The 20,098-nt window shown below is 40.2% G+C and overlaps 1 protein-coding gene across 1 annotated transcript in view; it reads left to right on the forward strand.

The window, feature by feature from the left end:
* Nucleotides 1-20,098, forward strand: part of AOX1 (aldehyde oxidase 1) — a 74,297-nt gene that overhangs the window by 49,586 nt on the left and 4,613 nt on the right. The window contains exons 26-33 of the mRNA XM_081956937.1: nt 187-282; nt 3,077-3,205; nt 5,328-5,402; nt 6,126-6,178; nt 7,506-7,620; nt 13,903-13,968; nt 16,084-16,272; nt 18,311-18,478. Coding sequence (XP_081813063.1) covers nt 187-282; nt 3,077-3,205; nt 5,328-5,402; nt 6,126-6,178; nt 7,506-7,620; nt 13,903-13,968; nt 16,084-16,272; nt 18,311-18,478 — 891 coding nt within the window. The remainder of the gene's footprint in view (nt 1-186; nt 283-3,076; nt 3,206-5,327; nt 5,403-6,125; nt 6,179-7,505; nt 7,621-13,902; nt 13,969-16,083; nt 16,273-18,310; nt 18,479-20,098) is intronic.

Consider the following 20,098-nt stretch of genomic DNA (forward strand, 5'->3'; position numbering starts at 1 on the left):
TGTATTCCAATACTAAAATATTATGCTTTGATTTTATCACTCATTTTAAACTTTTTTGGAAAAAATGATATACTAGATAAAGGATACTTTGTTCCTATGTTACTTCTATATAACAAGATTTAATTTAAAAGATTAAAACTAACATTTGTCAAGTAAGTAAATAAATACATTTCTATTTTTTTGTAGGCTGGTGCTCTGGTTCATATTTATGTAGATGGGTCAGTACTACTATCCCATGGTGGATGTGAAATGGGACAAGGACTTTATACCAAGATGTTACAGGTAATTAAGATTTTTTTAAAGTCTACTATTCCTAACAGTCTTTCCAAATTGAGTGCCCTTTCCATGTGTTGAATTACAACCCCCATCATGTCTCTCTAGCATGTCCAACTCAGGTGACAGGCAGCAGCTGGGGATGGCTATTATAGAATGCATATTGATTACAATATATTTATTGCCCACAAATACTGTAAATGTGCATAAATGTTCCATTGTTTGTTTGTTTATCAAATTGCCTAACATTTCCGCTCTGCTCTCTCACATACTAATACTGTTTGTTAGGGCACAGATATAAACTCCTACTTTGATATGATGCAGATACAGACAAAATAAAACATTGTATGATAAAATGGATGCAAATTTTCAAAGAAACAATCACAACAATGGGAAGAATTATGGATCAAATCCATAAAACTTATCCTGACAACAACTCTAAAGAAAATTGGACACAAAATGTTTTCTAGATGGTACACACATCTATCAATAATTTCCAAGATAGGTAAATCATATAATAATAAATGTTGGAAATGACATGAATCAGAAGGAACACTTTACCACCTGTACTGGACCTCTACAAAAAAACCCCATCAAAACTACGAGTAGTTCTTGACTGACAACTGATGCTTAGCGACCATTCAAAGTTATGATGGACCTCCCTCTGGATATTTATGAACCAATTCTGAAGTTCAGGTGGTCACCCACCACACCCCCAATGGTAATGTGACTGAGTATTGAGCGCTTAGCTACCAGTCCACATTAATGACTGTTTGCAGCATCTTGCAATCACATGACTACATTTTACAAAGATTTTGCCAAACACTGACATTTACTTCTGGTTTTTAGCAAAACCAGCCCATAGCAAACCATTCATTCACTTAATAACCTCAGTGTATACTTAATGACCATTGCAAAATAATGCCTGAACATCTGGTTGGTGACCGTTTTATGACTGTCACAACTTGCAGCCACATGGAGAGGCTCCGTTGTGATCATAACTTAAAGAATACCTGTACTTGAAAGATATACATAGTACAATGCAGAAAATGTGTACGTTTGAAATGAAAGTATGTTTTTTTCTTACTGAATGTACTATAACCTCAGAAAACATTAACAATAAATATAATTTAGTGAGATATACATGCTTATAGCAGAGAGAATAAATCTTGCTCAACATTGGAAAAAAGATTCAATTCTGACAATATCTGATTGGGAACTTAACCTTAGAGAATATGCAACAATGGCAAAATTAACAATACATATTCACAATAGAATGTTGAGTAAATTTAAGCAAGAACAGTTCCCATACACTAAATATATTATGCAGCTTAGCCAATGTAGATGGTTATAGTTTGACTTCTAAGGAGGCCTAAAAGTTTATTAACACTGCAATTTAGTAGAAGCACAAAAAGGGAAATTAGAAATCAAATAGCCTTATTTCCTTTTCCTTTTTAAAAACATTGTCCCTATTTATTTTGTTTTGCCTGTTTTTTCCTATAACACACACAATCCATAAGTAACAATACTGACAATAACAGTGTTAAAATCCAGCTTAAGACAGAAATCTTTATTGAACAATAAAAATTTGATGTAATTTGCAATTGCTTTTAACGCTATATTTACTATGGATGTAAAACGTAAAGAACCTTGTGCTTATTTCAAATCATAGTTAACACTACGATTTTTCTTTTTCTCTATCTTTAAACATTTAGGTTCTCAACATTAGAGTGTCAATAATCTCTAGTCATTACTGTATATATGTTGTTGTGCTGAAATAATATGATGCATTACATGTAATCCCTAGGTGATGACTGTTTGTTTAGTGCCCATTCAAAGTTCTAAAGGTGCTGAATGAGGGGGATTTATGACCAGTGCTCTAAGTTGCAACTGATGCAGTGTCCTTATGGTCACATGATTACAAGTTGGGAGGTTGGCAATTGGCTCAAAATTACAATGGTTGCAGTATCCCAGGTCACATGTTCGGCATTTGTGGCCTTCCCTGCCAGCTTCCCACAAGCAAAATGAATGGGAAAGCTGACAGGAGACCACAAGCTGCTCTCATACGGCACTCTTGCTTCTGCCTTTTTGCCAGAGAATCCCCCATGCAGGTAGCATGGGGATATTGTACATATCCATGGCACCTACCAGGTCAGAGTCCTTAATGCCTGTCCCCAGCATCTCTTTGCACTCTGTGGCAGGATGGCACAAGTTGTCCCTGCAAGTTACTTTTGCTCCTGATCCTTTTTTTCTAGAGGACCCCACATGGAGATCTCATACTCCATAGCACTCACCTGGCAACACTCCGTAGCATCTCCTGCGGCACCTGTTTTCACTCTGTGGCACCCTCCAAATCACCTGCACTCTGTAACTTCTGTCTATAGCAACGGCCTGCCCGAACTCCATGGCATCCACTCTTTAGCACCCACCTGTATCTCTTCCCCACCAGCTTGCTTGCCTGGTATTTGGTTTTGAGGACCTATTTCTATGTTGCAGTCACATGAGGTCCTCACTTAACAACCCACAGGGTTGACCACTAATTGATGGCAGTGGGGACTGCCAGGTTTGTCAGTGCTAAGCAATGAGTTCACATGAGGTCACACACTTTATAACCACATATTGAACAATTGAAATTTCAGTCCCAACTCCTGTCGTGACCCGAGGACTACCTGTACTTATGTCTTACAATAATAAATTATTTAAACAAAGCTTTCCCTGTAGTAGTAATTGTAATTGCATTTTGGATTGTAATTCCAGGGAGATTACAAATGCTAATATTTTTTTTCTTTTTAAAAATTACAAGGTGGCTAGCCATGAATTAAAGATACCGCTATCTTACATACACCACTATGAAAGAACTACAGTCACAATACCGAATGCAATTACTACAGCGGGATCAATTGGTGCAGATGTCAATGGCAAAGCAGTCCAGGTTAGATGCATAAATTAGTGGTGTTTTTTTCAATTCATTTGACATATGATGGAACTTAATCCTTCTGACATTAAACCCTACCTTTTTGTGAATGGGAGCCTTCCTTTTTTTCCAGCTGTTGCTAGATTTGAAAGATGGGGAGAATCTCAATGATAGAGTCTTTGCAGTTTAAAGGATCATCATCAAACCATTAGTGAAGGGAAAGACCGATGCCTGTAGAGGCTTCCTGCTGTGAGAGTAGGGAGTGCTAAATTAGATGGGAAAATGTTCCAACCTGATATAGGACATTTCTCTTAAAAGAAATAGTTTGATGTCCAATTAAATTGTTTACATTTTTGGCTTTAAAAGATAGTCGCTGCCAGAAGTTGCCATCTTTTTCTAATAAAGATCCTTCTGTTTCCATAGCTGTATTATTGTCATAGTAGAAGTTTCTTCTGCCTTTATATAGAAACTGAGTTCACACATCACCCTGAAGCATAAGTGATTTATTAGATTTTGACATGTGTGAACTCAGGCAGCATTTATGGGGGAACAGGTCAAGGAGTGCTTATTTATTAGATTTACATTCTATCTTTACTTCAAGAGCTCTATGTGGATACATAATGGTCCACCCCTCCACCCCCCAGTAACAATGCTCTATGAAGTAGGTTGGGCTGAAAGTGTTTGGTCTAAAATTACCCACTCAGTTTCCATGTCTGACGATGAACTAGATTTAGAATCTGGGTCTCCTTAGTGCTAATTCAAAACTTCACTATCACAGAGTTGCAAATACAAAAAACAATTGTGATTTTATAGATCATACCAAATATGACTTACTGCAACATATGAACTTAGTCAATATCTTTCCATGTTTTATTTAAGATGTACAGGAGATCACAAATTCATTCTTTAATACCTTAATAAAAGAAACAGGCATTATCTGATTTAAGTTGCTAGAGCAGTAATGGCGAACCTATGGCACACGTGCCAGAGGTGGCACGCGGAGCCATTTGTCAGGGCACGCAAGGCGCTGAGTTTACCCTTTTTAAAGCCATTTTTCGCCCTCCCCAGGCTCCAGAGGCTTTATAGGAGCCTGGGGAGGGCGAAAAGAGTCTCCCCCCCCCTGGAGGCCCTCTGGAGGCTTCATGAGCTTTCCTGAAGCCTCCGGAGCACAAAAAAATGGCCCTATGGGCAAACCGGAAGTTCGGGAATGGACTTCCGGTTTGCTCGGAGGGTGGTTTTGAGCGCTCCGAAGGCTTCAGGGAAGCCTCCTGAAGGTCCCTGAAGCCTCCGAAGGGCTTCTGGGGGGTGGGGGAGGCTGTTTTCGCCGTCCCCATGCTTCTATAAAGCCTCTGGAGCCTGGGGAGGGTGAAAAAAGCATGCGCACTGGGGGGGAAGCGCACATTGCATTCTGGGTGCGGCACGCCTGCACACGACCCCCTGCGCTCCCCCCACTTATGGCACGTGAGTCAAAAAGGTTCGCCATTGCTGTGCTAGAGCATTATTAACAAACAAAATAGAGCAGTTTTTGCTAAACATCTTTTTCCATTCCAAAGAGATTGAGTTCTGATGCCTGCAATATCCAAATAAGTCTGGGCTAAAGATTGCAGAAAGCTAACAGAAAATTTTGAGAATTAAAGAATCTGCTTGGGGATCTGCTTGGGAAAGCTTTAGCAAACAATACTGGGCCAGAGAAATTCATTTTGACTTAGTATAAAATAGCATCTTCATTCCACTGCTCTATGTTATTGTCTAGTTGCAGAAAAGCAATTGAAGTTCAGTTATGTTTGCTTTCAAAAATAATTAAACAGCTTTATTATTCCTTTCCCCATAACAAGTACTCACATTTTCTGTTACAATGTGCACTTAGCAAAGCAATGTTGTATTCTTTTGTATTGCATTTTGGCATGTAAGCTTCTGTGATGCTAGAAAAAAATTAACAAAATTATAGTTTCTGTTAATAAAAAATCCTTCAATTATTCAGGTTAACATTAAAAATGTCCCAATTCTTGCAGAAAAGATGGCAATCCCACTATGCAACACTTAAATGTGCCTTTTAAAAATAAAATTTGGATAACATCTTAACAATAACGTGTATTCTTTGGGACTAATTTTCCGTTTTCTTTGGTACCTTCTTCTACAGAATGCTTGTCAAATTCTAAGGAAGCGCCTTGAGCCAATCATTAAAAAAAATCCTAAAGGAAAGTGGGAAGATTGGGTAGGTATCATTTACATTTTTAAAACAGAATAACTTTAACCCTATTCAGGATAATAGTTTTTAATATATTAATGATAAATATAGGAACAGCACAGAAGTTAAATGAACACCATATCAAAATAGTTAGCAATTCTAAATTTATCTAACAGGGAGCATTGGTGATATATGTCATTTATTGATACCACTGAGCTTTGGATATTTAAGTTGTCTTAATTTCAGCAATGAACTCATTCTGGTGACATGTGATCTTTATTGATGCTCTGTGCACAATGGGCTCTCGTAGGATCCTAAGAATAGAATAACCAACTCATATTCTTTGGAGATAGTCAATTCCCTTGGACAATCTTGGACAAGATTTTTTAAAAAGAGTAAGAAGCTATAAGTACATTCAAGAACATAGAAGTAGAAAGTGTGTGAGCACTCATAAAATTAATGTTTGAGCCAGGATGATTACTTCATGCAACTTTGTCCAGAAGCATCTTCTACACATAGTCTTAAAATTGATGTGGATCCAGGGAAGTTGCTTAATGTCAGCAAAGATACATTTTTGGAAAGTAATCCTAGATGTATAAGCGAACAAATTCAACATGACTTTTTTTCACACCTCTCTTATGCAAAGAAGGAAGGCTGACCTTTAATATCCCCATTTTGGTTTTCTTTTATGCACAAATACATGTTTGTCAGCATTACAAATATTACCACTTAACTATTTACTTCTTTCAGATTAAAGCTGCCTATGAGGAAAGCATCAGCCTCTCTGCTACTGGCTTCTTCAAGTAAGCAATTTGTTCCAAATTCCTAAATGGCTTTATTTTCAATAGCAAAGGTGATAAATCACTTAATGGGAATTTCACATGCTGAATATCACTGCAGACTTGGGAGGGCAAGAGCAAACAAGATTGTTCTCAAAGGCCCTATACTAGAAAGATATTGAAGAGTACCGGGTGTAAGACAGAGCCTTGGGGTACACCACTGTATACTTCCCTCCATGTACAGTAGATGCAGTTCCATTAAGGATTACTTGTTGAGTGTGATTGGTCAGCCAGTTACAAATTTTACGTTGTCTAGCAACCACACTTCTTTTGCATGCAAATAACCCTGCATCTACCTGTGCAGCTGTTACTATCTGACCTTCTCTGCTAAATGATGAAAAATAGTTGATGGCCAAGTATATTCAAACAAGGCTAAATTGCACAATAGCAATAAAACTCTTAAGAATTGTAACCCAGTAATCCTTAACAGAGCCATAGGGACATTAAAGGAGCAACCCAAAATTGCACTACTTTTGGCAACAACAATGTTGTTACTGGCAAATCATTTCAAATGTGCAGCAGTCTTCAGTTAGCTTTGCTGGTGCTTCTGACATGAATACGGACAGAACAGATCCATGCTGAAGATGAAGGGATGAATCAAGCTATTGACTTGCTTATCACACTCTGCACATGCATAATCACCTTAATTAGAAACAGAACCATTGGGTTCTCTGCACAAGAGAGCCTGACTGGAAGTGATAATGAGGTCAAAAATCTAATACCTGTATACGTGTTATCCTGACATAAGGGAAGGTTGGTAGTACCTTAATTCTCTAGAAAGGCACAGAGAAACAGAAGGGAAGGATTTCCTTCTGGTATTGTCTAGCTCAATGTGAATGTTTTAAATATGCCAACAGATGAGGTCCAAAAATATTTTGTAATTGGGATTGGGAAAAGTCATTAATTGACTCAAAGGAAAAGGCAGAGGCTATCATTTTGGAGCAGCTCAGTGTAACAGTGTTAATGTTTGGCAAAAGCTGTGTGTCCTATTTATTTGAGTCACAAACTCCGGCAGTTCAGAAGTTACCACAGCAAATTCCAGGTCTCTTATGAACCCTTAATTAGATACAGCAGGAAATGACCACTGGCATTGGTTTTTCTACCTAGCAATCAATTTCCATTTTTGTTATTTTCCACTGAAACAGAGGGAGCTTCTTAATCTCACCCCAGATCCTTTTTTTTATTTCTTTGAAAGTATCTTAATACTTTGATCATTTCACATGACTTGTGTACGTCTGTTTGAAAAGATTTATAAAGGAAACTTTCTCATTTTTTTCCCCTTTCCCATCAGGGGATATGTTGTCAATATGGACTGGGAGAAAGGAGAAGGTCACGCATATCCATATTTTGTTTTTGCTGCATCGTGTTCTGAAGTTGAGATTGACTGCCTCACTGGTGACCATAAGGTAAGTCCAGTCCAAAAATGGACCATAATTTCCACTCTTCTGCTCAACCATGGGATAGCCTGTGGGGTGGCCCTTCTGCCTTTTAGGTTTGGGTGATCAGCATTTTTTTTTTCTGAAGCAATGCTCAACCACCAAACATTTTGAAGGATAAACATAGAGAGAGTGTAACATTTATCAGCAAATATTTCAAATATATAAACATTTAATTATATGGCCATTCATCTCACAACAGTGTCTCCAGTTGGTATACAAGGATTAAAACACTAATCACAAAATCCCCAGCATTCAAGAATAAAATAATGGTCCCAATCACATCATAGTTTACCTTGTACTAAATCTGGGCAGAGCAGTGAGAGAAAGGCAGCCCCACAAGTAGCCTGCCCTCATGTCATGTAGAGCTTTATAGGTGATAATAAGCATCTTTCATCACACCAAAAACCCTACTGGAATCCAGTGCAGCTTGTGGAGCAGAAGTGTTATAGGAGAATTTAACAAGAAATGCCAAAGACTGCCCACACTGCTGCTTCCTGGAGCAGCTCAGCTTCCCAGTCCTGTTTAAGTGCAGCCCCATGTACAGCAAGTGATAATAATCCAAACAGAAAGTAATTAAGGTATGAGTCACCGCGAGTAAGACCTTCCAGTCCAGATCTGAGTGCAATTGAGGAACAAAACTGTGCAAAGCCCCACCACCACCACCCCAGTTACAGCTCCTACCTGCTCCTACAGTAGGAATCCAAAATTACATACTGACTGGGGAAGTGTACCTTTGACAGGGTTAAAGATGGAAAATCTCAGTAACTGACAATGCGGGGGCAGCTTAAAACTGAACCCTGACCCAGACCTTTACAGTCTTTAGGCATCAGGAAAGGAATAGGGTATTATTAGCATACTGATGATATGGCACCCTGTGCCAGCAGATGATAGCAGCTTCATGTAGATGTTAAGTTGGGGTGGGGAGAATGCAGAGCCCTGAGGCACCCCACAAAGCAGAGCTTCAGGCTTGACTATTCCCACCCTGCTAACACCAACTGGAAGCGGCTCGAAGGACAGGACTAAAATCACTATACTATGACAACTTCCATTCAAATACCCTAAACCAGCATAAAAGGACACCATGATCAGTGACCAAAACCCAACTGAGAGGTCAAGGCTGAGCAGATGGATGCATTTTTCCCATACTGAGCCTCCAAAAGATCATCAACAAGCACAATCAATACCATTTTAGCATTATAATCAGGCTTAAATCCTGACTGAAAAGAGTTCAAATCATCTACATCTTCCAGAAATCAGAAGACAACTAGGCAAAAAGAGCTGACAATGCAATCAGCAAAATCCCAGTCGGAGTGATCAACAATTTGAGCAACAAATTCAAAGTTGCCTCAGCCTGTCACAATGACAATGCACACCCCACCACTCCCTATGATCCAGCCACGAAGCACTGGGACTCCTACATGATGAGGTTTGAGTGCTTCATGGAGGCCAATGACCTTCTTGGCCTATCGGACTCTTCCTGAGTTACTGTTGGCCTGAGGTTTTCAATATCGTAAATGCACTGTCCGAGCCAACAGATGGTCACCTGGTCCATGCTACAGAGCAGGCTTAAGATGGACTAAAACTGTCCAAATTCTTGCAGCAGCACGAATTCAATTTGCGAAGCCAAAAAAAAGGGGAGACCATCAACCAGTACATTGCTACCCTTCGTAAGGCCGCAGTGTACTGCGAGTTTAGAGACTTGTACAAGTTGCTGCTCAATCGAATCATCTGCGGAGTGAGGGACATCAGCCTACAATGGCAGCAGCTGGCCAAGATGAACCTCACACTACAGATGGCATTGGATGAGGCCAGAACAACAGAATCGTCAACCAAGTCTACTGTAACTCGCCAGAAGCATGACAGCCCGAAAAATATGCGTCAAGCTGTCACTGCATCACGAAACCACCAAATGTGATTTCTCATCTGACAACGAGGAAGAGGTTTGCCACCTTTGTTCAGAGAGGAAAAAACCACCTTATGAGGCTGAGGGATGTTTTCCTCCATGTGCAGGCTGTGGAGGAAATCAGCCGAGGGAAATCTGCCATTTTAGGGACGCCATCTGCCAGAAGTGCAACCAGAAGGGGCACCTGGCCTGAGTCTGCCGTGCCAACCAACCAGCCGTGCAACAACCCAGGCCAACAACAAGCCAGTCGGGACAACCAAGGCCACCCAGACATGAGACCTGGAAACCCCGGGGGAAGCACAAATGACAGAATCAACAAATTTTCCAATCCAAAATTTGGCAAGCCATCATGCCAAAAAAAAAGAAGCTTCATGTAACCATCAAGATCAAAGGTGCGCCATGTGTTATGTAAATTGACATCGGGTCATCATTGACCATCATATCCTGGGCCATCCTGAAGAAGGCCATCCCAAGCCTCTAGAGGAACCAGCTGAAACACCAGCAACTACGGCTCAGCGATTATCAGGGAAATTGCATCCCTATCCTGAGCTGTGGCACCTTCCGGGTGCAGTTTAAGTCTTTTGATGGGCCATTCACACTGGTGGTGGTCAGCAGCGCCCCTCCAAACCTGCTTGGCTTGGATTGGTTCAAGTCCCTGGGCATGGGGGTAACCAGCATCACTGATGACAGCGGTAAAAAATTGATCCGCACGTTCAAGGACGTCTTCAGGGGAGACATGGGCAAGTATATGGGGATTCCTATATCATTTAGCATAGACCTCAAAACTGCTCCAATTAGAATGAAGCCCCAGAGGGTTCCTTTCACCCTCCGCCCCAAAATTGACAAGGAATTAGATAAATTAATTGGCCAGGGAATCCTGGAGCCTGTCGACCATGCCCGGTGGGAAACCCCTATAGCCATGATGGCGAACCTATGGCACATGTGCCACAGGTCGCATGCAGAGTCCTTTCTGCGGACACACCAGCTGTTGTCCCAGCCCACCTCCACCATGCATGCGTACGTGCCTCCTGCTGGCCAGCTGGTTTTCAGGTCTCTGCCCTGCATGCACAGGGAGGAAGGGCCTTCCTCAATCTCTGCAGGTTACCCCCAGTGCACCCTACCTTTTTGCCACCTGTGCCCTCCCTGATCTCCATGGGTTCCCCCCCCCCCGCGCGCCCTACCTTTGGTGCCTCCTGCACCAACCTGGAAACCAAAATGGGCAGAGGAGGGGTTTAGGCATGGGAAGGCGCATGCACAGGGGACACTCACATTGGATTTTGGGTATTGGGGCACGCATGCATGCTTTGGGCACTCAGCACCAAAAAGGTTCACTGCCCTATAGTGACCCCAGTCAAGTCTGATGGGTTTATCTGCATCTGCGTGGATTATAAGTGTACCCTGAATAGAGTCCTTCAAAGTGCATACTCCGTGCACTTTGCTTCATGCAAACACAAAAGCGCAACATTTGTTTCATTCCCTTGGGCCAGGAAAAATATTTGCAAAATTAGATCTGGCACAGGCCTACCAGTAGTTGCTGGTAGATGGTGCTACCATGGAGGCTCAAACCATTGTGACACATAGGGGTGCATTCAAATGCAATAGGCTATAATTTGGACTTTTCCAAAGTGTCATGGAACGACTTTTTCAGGGGATACCAGAAGTAATCCCTTATTTCCATGATGTTCTGGTATTTGTTGCAAATAAGGAGCAACTCCTCAAATGCCTGAGGATTGTCCTAGACAGGTTTAGGGAAAAGGGCCTTCGTGTAAAAAAGTAGAAATGCCAAATTGCGTTGCCCAAGGTTGAATTCTTGGGGTACCTGGTAGATGGCTCTGGGGTGCACCCCACCAGTTCTAAAATCAAAGCTATTCAGGACACCCCCGCACCTTGCAACCAAACCGAGCTGCAGGCGTTCCTCGGCCTACTTAGTTTTTACAGTGTTTTCTTACAACAGAAGCAACTGTAACAGAACCTTTGCATCAGCTTTTGGGGAAGAAAGCCAACTGGATCTGGGGCAGAATTGACGCGGCAACATTTGCTCCTGTCAAATGGCTGCTGTCAGCAGACAGCCTCCTGGTTCAATACAACCAGATTCTCCCTTTGGTTTTGACCTCTGACATGTCACCCTTTGGCGTAGGGGCTGTCCTCAGCCACTGTCTGCCAAATGAAACCAAGGCCCTGATTGCCTATTACTCAAGGACCACCACAGAACGGAACTATAGCCAGTTAGATAGGGAAGTGCTAGCTGCAGTAGCCAGTGCAAGTATTTACACTGAACAACACAGGTCGAGTACTTGTACAGGGTCAAGTACTTGTACAGTTGGGAATTCGAACTCATTACCGACCATAAACCGCTGCTGGGGCTTTTGGCTGAGAACCGCCCTACTCCTGCCTCCTTCTTGCCCTGAATAACCAGATGGACTATTTTTTTAGTAGCTTACAGCTATATACTCACCCATCGCCCTAGAAAGACAATGGGTCACGCTGATGCCCTCAGCAGATGCCCACTTCTGGAACTTTTGGAAGACTCTACTCCTGGCACACCGGTCCTGCTTATTGACTGCCTGGATGCTGGTCCTGTAACATCCAGCAAGGTTGCAAGACACTCTGCAAAGGACAGAACCATTGCCCAGGTTCTGAACTGGGTGTGGAGGGGAATTGTCTGCTGTGCATGGGTGTCTGCTTTGGGGGGACAGGGTGATTGTTCCATCTAAACTGAGAATTTCAGTATTGAATGCATTGCATGTAGGGCATCCGGGGACTGTCTGGATGAAAGCATTGGCTAGGAGTTATGTGTGATGGCCTAACATGGATGGGGAGATCACAGAGTGGGTAGCAGCCTGCACACCGTGCCAGGAATCCTGACCAATTCCCACAGCAATAGGCTCCAGCAAGGTTCTCCATTCCAGCGGGAACATACTCGAAGCTGATTGGCTGAGCCATCTGACGGCTCCCTATAAAAAGGCAAGCTGTCAGATAGGCAGTGCTGGATCTGTACATAGGGTGCTGAATAAAGAGCTGTTGTTGTCACTGAAGCCTGAGTTCTGTCTCCTCTGTTCTCCCTATCTAACAGAGAGGATATAGACAACCATCTCCTTCAAGGTGGATGGAACCATCCTTTCCCACAGAGAAGTATTTACTATTGTATGGATCCAATCACCTGTCACTTCCCAGGAAACCTTAATCAACCAGGAGGGACAGGAATCGAGAACATAATTCACAGCTTGAAAGATGCTGTCTGCTTCATCTACCTCATCAGGACTAACTAGTTACTAGTTCAAACTCTTCTCACATCATCAATTGCCTCAGGCAATTCCAAAGAATCTGAAGACCCGAATTCTAACTCTGAGACAATGAGCAACTTTGTCTGCCATTTAATTAAAATAGTCTTCATAGCAGCCCTGCAAGAATTCCTGTGGCTCCTTTTTACTTAGGAGGGATGAGGTTATTGGCAGATACATAGAGATGGAGAAATAATTGTTTTATTGCTTTTACTGCCAATCCTTAGGAAAGGCTTTACCCATACTTGGTCAAATTCACTGTTCGTTTTTCTTCAGGGACACCAGAGTTTTCTTAGGTTATTTCATCACCAACGCTCCTCTGAAAGCCTGGGCCTCTCCAGGATCCATGTGCCTAGAAAAACTGCAATTTGATCCAAGGCCAAAGTTGCCTTCATTTCAAGGACCAACTAGAGATTCAGCTGAACCATGCATCAGAATTCCAGGAACACTCCAAATTCCCTTTGGAACTCATTAGAATCTATTGTGTGCTTGAGGGAGATTGTTCAAATTGGCTCTGCTTCCTTGTGACATCAGAATAATCAAGAACCAGCACGGAAAATCCATCTATGACAAGGAATTGATAGTAATATTCCCCAACTCAAGATAACATTGCCAGTGTCTTGAGATACAAGCCAGGGCTAATGTGTGGACTGACTTTTAATTAGAGCCAGAAATTACTTGAGTTAGGTCCAGAGTTCCCATGAACTCCCAAGTGGTTTCTATGGTCTCAGCTTGTTGATGGTTTTTTGGACAGAACAGATCCTATTAGAGCTATCAAATGCAGAAAAATATTGTGCTTAGGAGCCTCCCTCCCCTAGCCTATTTCTCTTCATAAAGTAGCAGACATATAGCCATACTTAGAGGCTCCAGGAGGACAAGTTCAAAGGTGCAGTGCCTTCCAGCCCAAACCCCCAAATGTTATCATGCCTGCTGGAAAAACTTCCTAAAATTTTATGGTAATAATATATTTGTCCTTATAACATCATATGCTTGAATGTCCATAGTTTTTCATTTTTTTCCTGCACTGCTATACAATGTTTTGATGATAATTTCTCTTTGCAACAGAAACTCCGAACTGACATTGTCGTAGATGGTAGTTTCAGCATCAATCCAGGCATTGACATAGGGCAGGTACGTACTTTAAATTCTCACCTTATTGTAACTACACACACATGCACGTGCACAAGGCTGAGAAGCAATTTATTGTAACTACAAGCAAACAATCTTTCTTGAAAGATCAAAGAAATGAATCCCAGTTGCATGTTATTGTTCAAATCCTTCCTTCCTTCCTTCCTTCCTTCCTTCCTTCCTTCCTTCCTTCCTTCCTTCCTTCCTTCCTTCCTTCCTTCTTTCCTTCCTTCCTTCCTTCCTTCTCCCCCTCCTTCCCTCCCTTCTTTTTCCCTTCTAACAGGCAGGTAAGTGGTTCAGCGGTGGGATTCACTTACCTTCCCTACCAGTTTGCAAATGTGAGCACACATACGCATGTGCAGTGCTCACGCATTACAGGTGGGCGGAGCCTCCCGCAACTGCCGCTACCAGTTCACCTGAACCAGAGAAAACTGGCTGAATACCACCTCTGAAGTGGCTGCTGTTACATAGAAGAAGAAGCAAGAGATTGTGAGACTGGCTGGGGAACTGTCACACAATATTGAAAATAAAGATCATGTGACTGCAGCAGCAGCAGCCCTGCAGTGCAGCAGCTGCTAGTAGCCCAAATTTCATTCCCTTAGGAGTCATGGATTTTGGATTTTGGACACATTCTGCTATTTAGTTCAAAGTAGCTTTTCGCCCTATGCTATACTATTTTGCCCAGTTAAATCTTATGACAATGAGAATTGTAGTAGTAAATACATAGAAAATGTGTAAGTAAAAAGATAAATTAAATGTTACCATATAATTTTCTTATCCATCCTGGGATAGGCTGGAATGATTAAACAAGGGTGTGATGTTTTTGTATATTCGTGATGCAGAGTTCAGTTTTCTTTTATTGATCACATTGCATTCTTATAGATTTGGTAATCTACACTATTGATTATTTTATTTTATTTTAGTATTGTTTCACATTTTAATATTAAGAAGCTTCTAAGCACCATGGTTGTAGAGAAACAATGCAAATCTGCATTAATTTTTAGTCCATCTTGGCATTTTTATTTCCAGATTGCTCCTGGTGTCACAATTAGAATACAATCATGTGTTACTGTAAGACATTCTTTATTTTTGCATCTTTTTAAAAACTTTCTCTTTCCAATCAAACTACAATATATGTGATTTGTTTCAGGAAAAAAAACATAAATGGAAGGATAGAGGGATGTAATTAGGGCAAAAGGCCTAAGATTATAGCAATGAAATATTTGCAAAAAGGAATTTCTGATAAACATAAAAAGAGGCAGTGCTTGGAAGAACAAAGAGTAGTACCTAATTCATTGACAGCTGCAGCCGAAAAAGATTGTGTTCAAAATCTCAAGCACCCATGGACTTTTCAGAAAAGATGTTTGAGAAAGAGGTTCTCTTTATCCTTTAGGACATAGACTACTATTAATGTATCCTGTAAGTCATTTCCCTATGGGATGGGCTGTGAATAAATTAAATAAATTAATTAATATGTCTTCCTTTAGTAATAGTGGGAATGGACTTGTTGGAATGGAGAAGTAATTGTGCAGAAGGGCAGGGGCCCAAAGAGCCACTTCTTGCTGATGTTCCTTTAATTCTAGATAAATATTGCTTAAGTGGTGAAGTTGAAATATGATGGGGCAACAGAAAAATCCTAACTGGCAAATAAATCTTTAAAAGAAAATTATAAATAACAAGAAACCTCCTATGTGAATGTAAATTAAGAGTGGATGGCAGTTAAGAAACAGAAAGCCAATATGCATTTTCTACATTTTGTGGAAAGTTCCTTAAATCCAAAGCATCCTGGGATAGGATGGAATAATTAAACAAGAATTGAAAGCCAGCATATAATGTGACGTGTGATTATCATGTCAAGATATCATCTATCCTATCCTTCATTTTAGTGGATTCTCATAAGTCAACAGAAGTGTCCAATAGATATCTCCAAGTTTAAGAAACTTGTTAGAATTACTGCTCTGCAGAAGTACAAAAAAGATTATTTCTACAGTAAAGCCTATTCACATTTAGAGAAACAAGCTTCCAAGGAAATATACTTAGTACAAGAAACTTAAGAAGTTACTATTTTCTTAGAAGAAATATATAAAAAACAGAAAATGTGTATTTTATTTTTCTCAGGTTGAAGGTGGCTTTATTCAGGGACTTGGATTGTATACATCAGAAGAAATAAAATTCTCTCCAGAAGGACAGCAGTATACATTGGGTCCTGACACATATAAGATACCGGGTCTTTGTGATATTCCAGAAGAGCTTAAAATCTACTTGCTGCCAAACTCAAAAAATCCAATTGCTATCTATTCCTCCAGGGTAAGCAAATAATATAGATTGTCTTGGGATTGTTGAAGTAAGGAACATAACCCCAAGAAGAAAATGCCAGCTATTTATTTAATGATTGCTGGATGCCTGCTTTACAAGAAAGAGGGGATCCCAAACAAAGGTGGGTTGCTCCCGGTTTGGCCCAGATCGGGTGAACCGGTAGTGGCGGTGGCAGGAGGCTCCACCCACCCACCCGGATGCTTCTGTGCATGCGCAGAAGCACCACAGGTGCACAAGCAAACTGGTCATTAAAAAAAATGGAAATCCACCACTGATCCCAAAGTATGGGGAAAGCAAATATTTCAATTGAAGTTAAGGGCTATAAAGCAGGGAATTCTATAGATCAGATTTGGAAGCCAGTTTGTGGAAGGTAAGCAGGAGTTTGTTAGTGCACCTATTGTTAGGCAAAGAAGGCAGCAAAGCCAGGGATGTCCACTGTTAAAAGAAATAGAATGTTGAGTCTTCAGGCTGATTGAGGATGGAACTTTGAGGATTATTATTATGTTGTTACTATTTCCCAGGATTGCCCTTGGCTTGTACTAAGAGCTGGTGAGAAGATTTATATTCTTTGGTTAAGATGGGATTACAAGGGTTTTTTGTCTTGGGCCAGAGAGGGTCAATTTGAGTCTGATAGGATTAGGCAAAGATATGAACTTGGTTTGACCCTGATCATATCCAAAAGACGGAGGTGGGTAGGAGGAAGGATGCAGCCTCCATTTTGTTAAGCTTTGTTTTCCTCTTCTAAAGGATTAAAAACAGCTTGCAGAGTGCTCCAGGTTTATGAGTTACTTTTCCAGGAGCCATGATGATTATTTTATTTTATTGTAACAATTTAGATTTGCCCAAGCACAGGACTTCAAGCATTGACATAAAATACAATAAAAGTAAGAGCACAAGCAACAACCCTTCAATTAAATTAATGTTAAAAACAAAACATCAACATCAGATATTCAAAAAATAAAAAAAAATCAGGGACTTTTTCCATGTCAAAATGATCTGGGCAGAACATTTTTAGACTAACCCTACATATGGACAGTAAGATCTATATATTAATTTAGAAAGCAAGATTATTAGTCAAACAGGAAATTGTTAACCACTAGTATCTATGAAAGTGAAATGTGTAGTGCTTCGGTCTAATAGCTGAGGCAATTTTTGATAGACTTTTGAAGGTAGCTTGGCTTCAACTGAAAACACATTAAATTTGGATGGTTCAGTAATCTCGCAATATGCTGTAAATCTTATATTTTTATAAAAGTAGCAAAATAAGGAATCAAAATCACGTGTAAACTATGCATCACATAGTAAAAATAAATATTTTCCTGAAAAGAAAAGAATTTTTATTTTATAAAGCAACTACAGGTAAAACATTTATTGATGACCAAGCAAGAGGATGTTGCTTAATACCTACTACCATACTTAACATGCAAATTAAAAATGCAAGATCTCCATAAATACTTCCATGTTGTTTTCTGTGAAAGCTGAATTTGTAAGAACTTTTTAAGTACATTTGATGTTGTTCAGTCACTAAGTCTTGTCCGACTTTTCATGAATCCATGGATTGTAGCATGCCAGATTCACTTATCCTCCACTGTCTCCTGGAGTGTGCCCAAACTCATGCCCACTGCATTGATGATACTATCTAAAACCATCTTATCCTCTGCTATCTCCTCCTCCATTTGCCTTCAATCTTTCCCAACATCAGAGTCTTTTCCAATGAGTCATCTCCTCTCATTTGGTGGCCAAAGTATTTGAGTTTCAGTATCTGCAGTGTGTAATGTGTAGAGATGGATACAATTTCTGCAAACTGTAATACATTTTCTGTATTTCCAGTTCACAAGGAACTTCGTCTTTTATGCACTGAAAATATTTTGAAGTTTCAGGATGCTACTTTCAAAATAGGATGACTGGTTCTGACTTCAGCTGTGTGAAATTATTGTACGATATAGTCTTAATCACTATTGTACGAGAATGTTGCACCAATAATTTCCCCCCCTTCCCCTTCCCCTTGGTTATTTTTATTTTTCTCCAGGGATTGGGGGAATCTGGAGTATTCCTCGGATCCTCTGTATTTTTTGCTATAAGAGACGCAGTACGTGCTGCACGGAAGGAAAGAGGATTAAGCTCTGATTTCACACTGGACAGTCCACTGAATGTAGAGAGGATTCGCATGGCCTGTGCTGATTACTTTACAGAGATGGTAAGACTCTGCCCTGTCATTTCCTCTATCCTTTGCCTCTAACCTTCATTTCTACTTCAACCAGCAAGGCAAAGATTGTAAATGAAAGAGTATAAAACTATAGTCTGAAATGCTCAGTACTGTTCAGTTAAGTAAGAAAAAGTTAAGATGAGAAAGAGGGAGGGAGGGAGGAGGGTGTCTTCCTGAATCTTCCCACCCCCATCAAGCCCTGTGAGCTGGCAAATTTAGGAAAGAACCTCTTGGATTACTGGAACAATCTTGATTAATTCATAGCATAATGTAACAGAAGCTTGAAAGCTTGCCAGAGGAATTCTCCCAGTCAACTGATACCTAGTGAAATTAAGGAGGAGTTACTTTGAATCTCTTTTTCACATTCACCGCCTGCCTGAACTAAACAATCTTTTCTGACTGGTTCTCCTAATGTGTTTCCAAAATCACTAAGGCATTTAATCATACCGCTGCCTGATGTGATTAAAACTCTGCTATATTATTTTATTGTGATTTTACTGTATAAACTGTAAAAATTCCCCCACTTTTGAACCACCAATTTTTTAAATGATGGGGCATGAATGTGCACTTATTGCACAAACCACATATTAAAGATCTAGAAATCCAGCAAGATCAGGCTGCTCTTCTCAAGAATGTTTATTTGAATAATCAAACCTCTTAAAGCAACAGGATATTAATATCAAATAACCATCCCAAAAATCTGAAGGGCACTAACCTTAGCACGCTGCAACATACTTCTCAGCAGTTTTGGACAACTGATGCAAAAAATATATTACATGAGCTGAGACTGTGCCCCTGTGGACAAGGGCCATTGAAACTATAGCTCATATCTTACTGTACTGCATCTTCTATAAGAACTCACAGACTCAATTTATAACACCTTGCCTAATAAAATAATCTTTTTAAATATGCAATCACTGTTTTAAATCAGTACAAAATAGTTTCTTTGAATGTGACCTAATTTTGCTATGATGTATGTAAAATTAGGTGAACTTTAATTGCCCACGGGTACCCACCACCAACTGCATTATATTACTCTGTCTGCCTTTTATTTTTGTTTTTTACTATTTTTAAAAATGCTTTTGTTTGTAGTGCTGGTCCGTCATGACCGTAATAAAGATTGAACGAACCACCAATTCACTGATATCACTAATCTAAAATGTTTTTTTTTTGCTATCTTTGCTTTCGATCATTCAGATGAATTATGCACTCTGAAATTTAGTATTACGAGTTTGTCCAGGACCAGCTCAAATATTATGAGAGTTTCTATGAAGTTTAATTTTGGTGTGTTGTTATGCGATTCAGTAAAAAAAAGTATCATGCTATTTTCTTGCCCATTAAATGTGAAATGTTCATTTCATAGCAAAGTAATCTGAACATTTGAAATATGTTGCATAAATGTTGTGCATCATGGATTAATATGTATGCAATTGTAACTTTATAATTGCCTTCTTAAAACACTGACCTTCTGTTTGGAGCAAAACAAAACTTCTATTTGTTATCTGCTCAAGACAGTTGGGTTCAGTGTTCATGAAATGATAGAGCAAAGCTATCAATCCAAGATTTTACAAAAGATTCAAGAAATATATGGAGATATATAGAGTAAGTCAA

Source organism: Natrix helvetica (assembly GCF_964273705.1).
Source record: "Natrix helvetica genome assembly, chromosome: 1".
NCBI lineage: Eukaryota > Metazoa > Chordata > Lepidosauria > Squamata > Natricidae > Natrix > Natrix helvetica.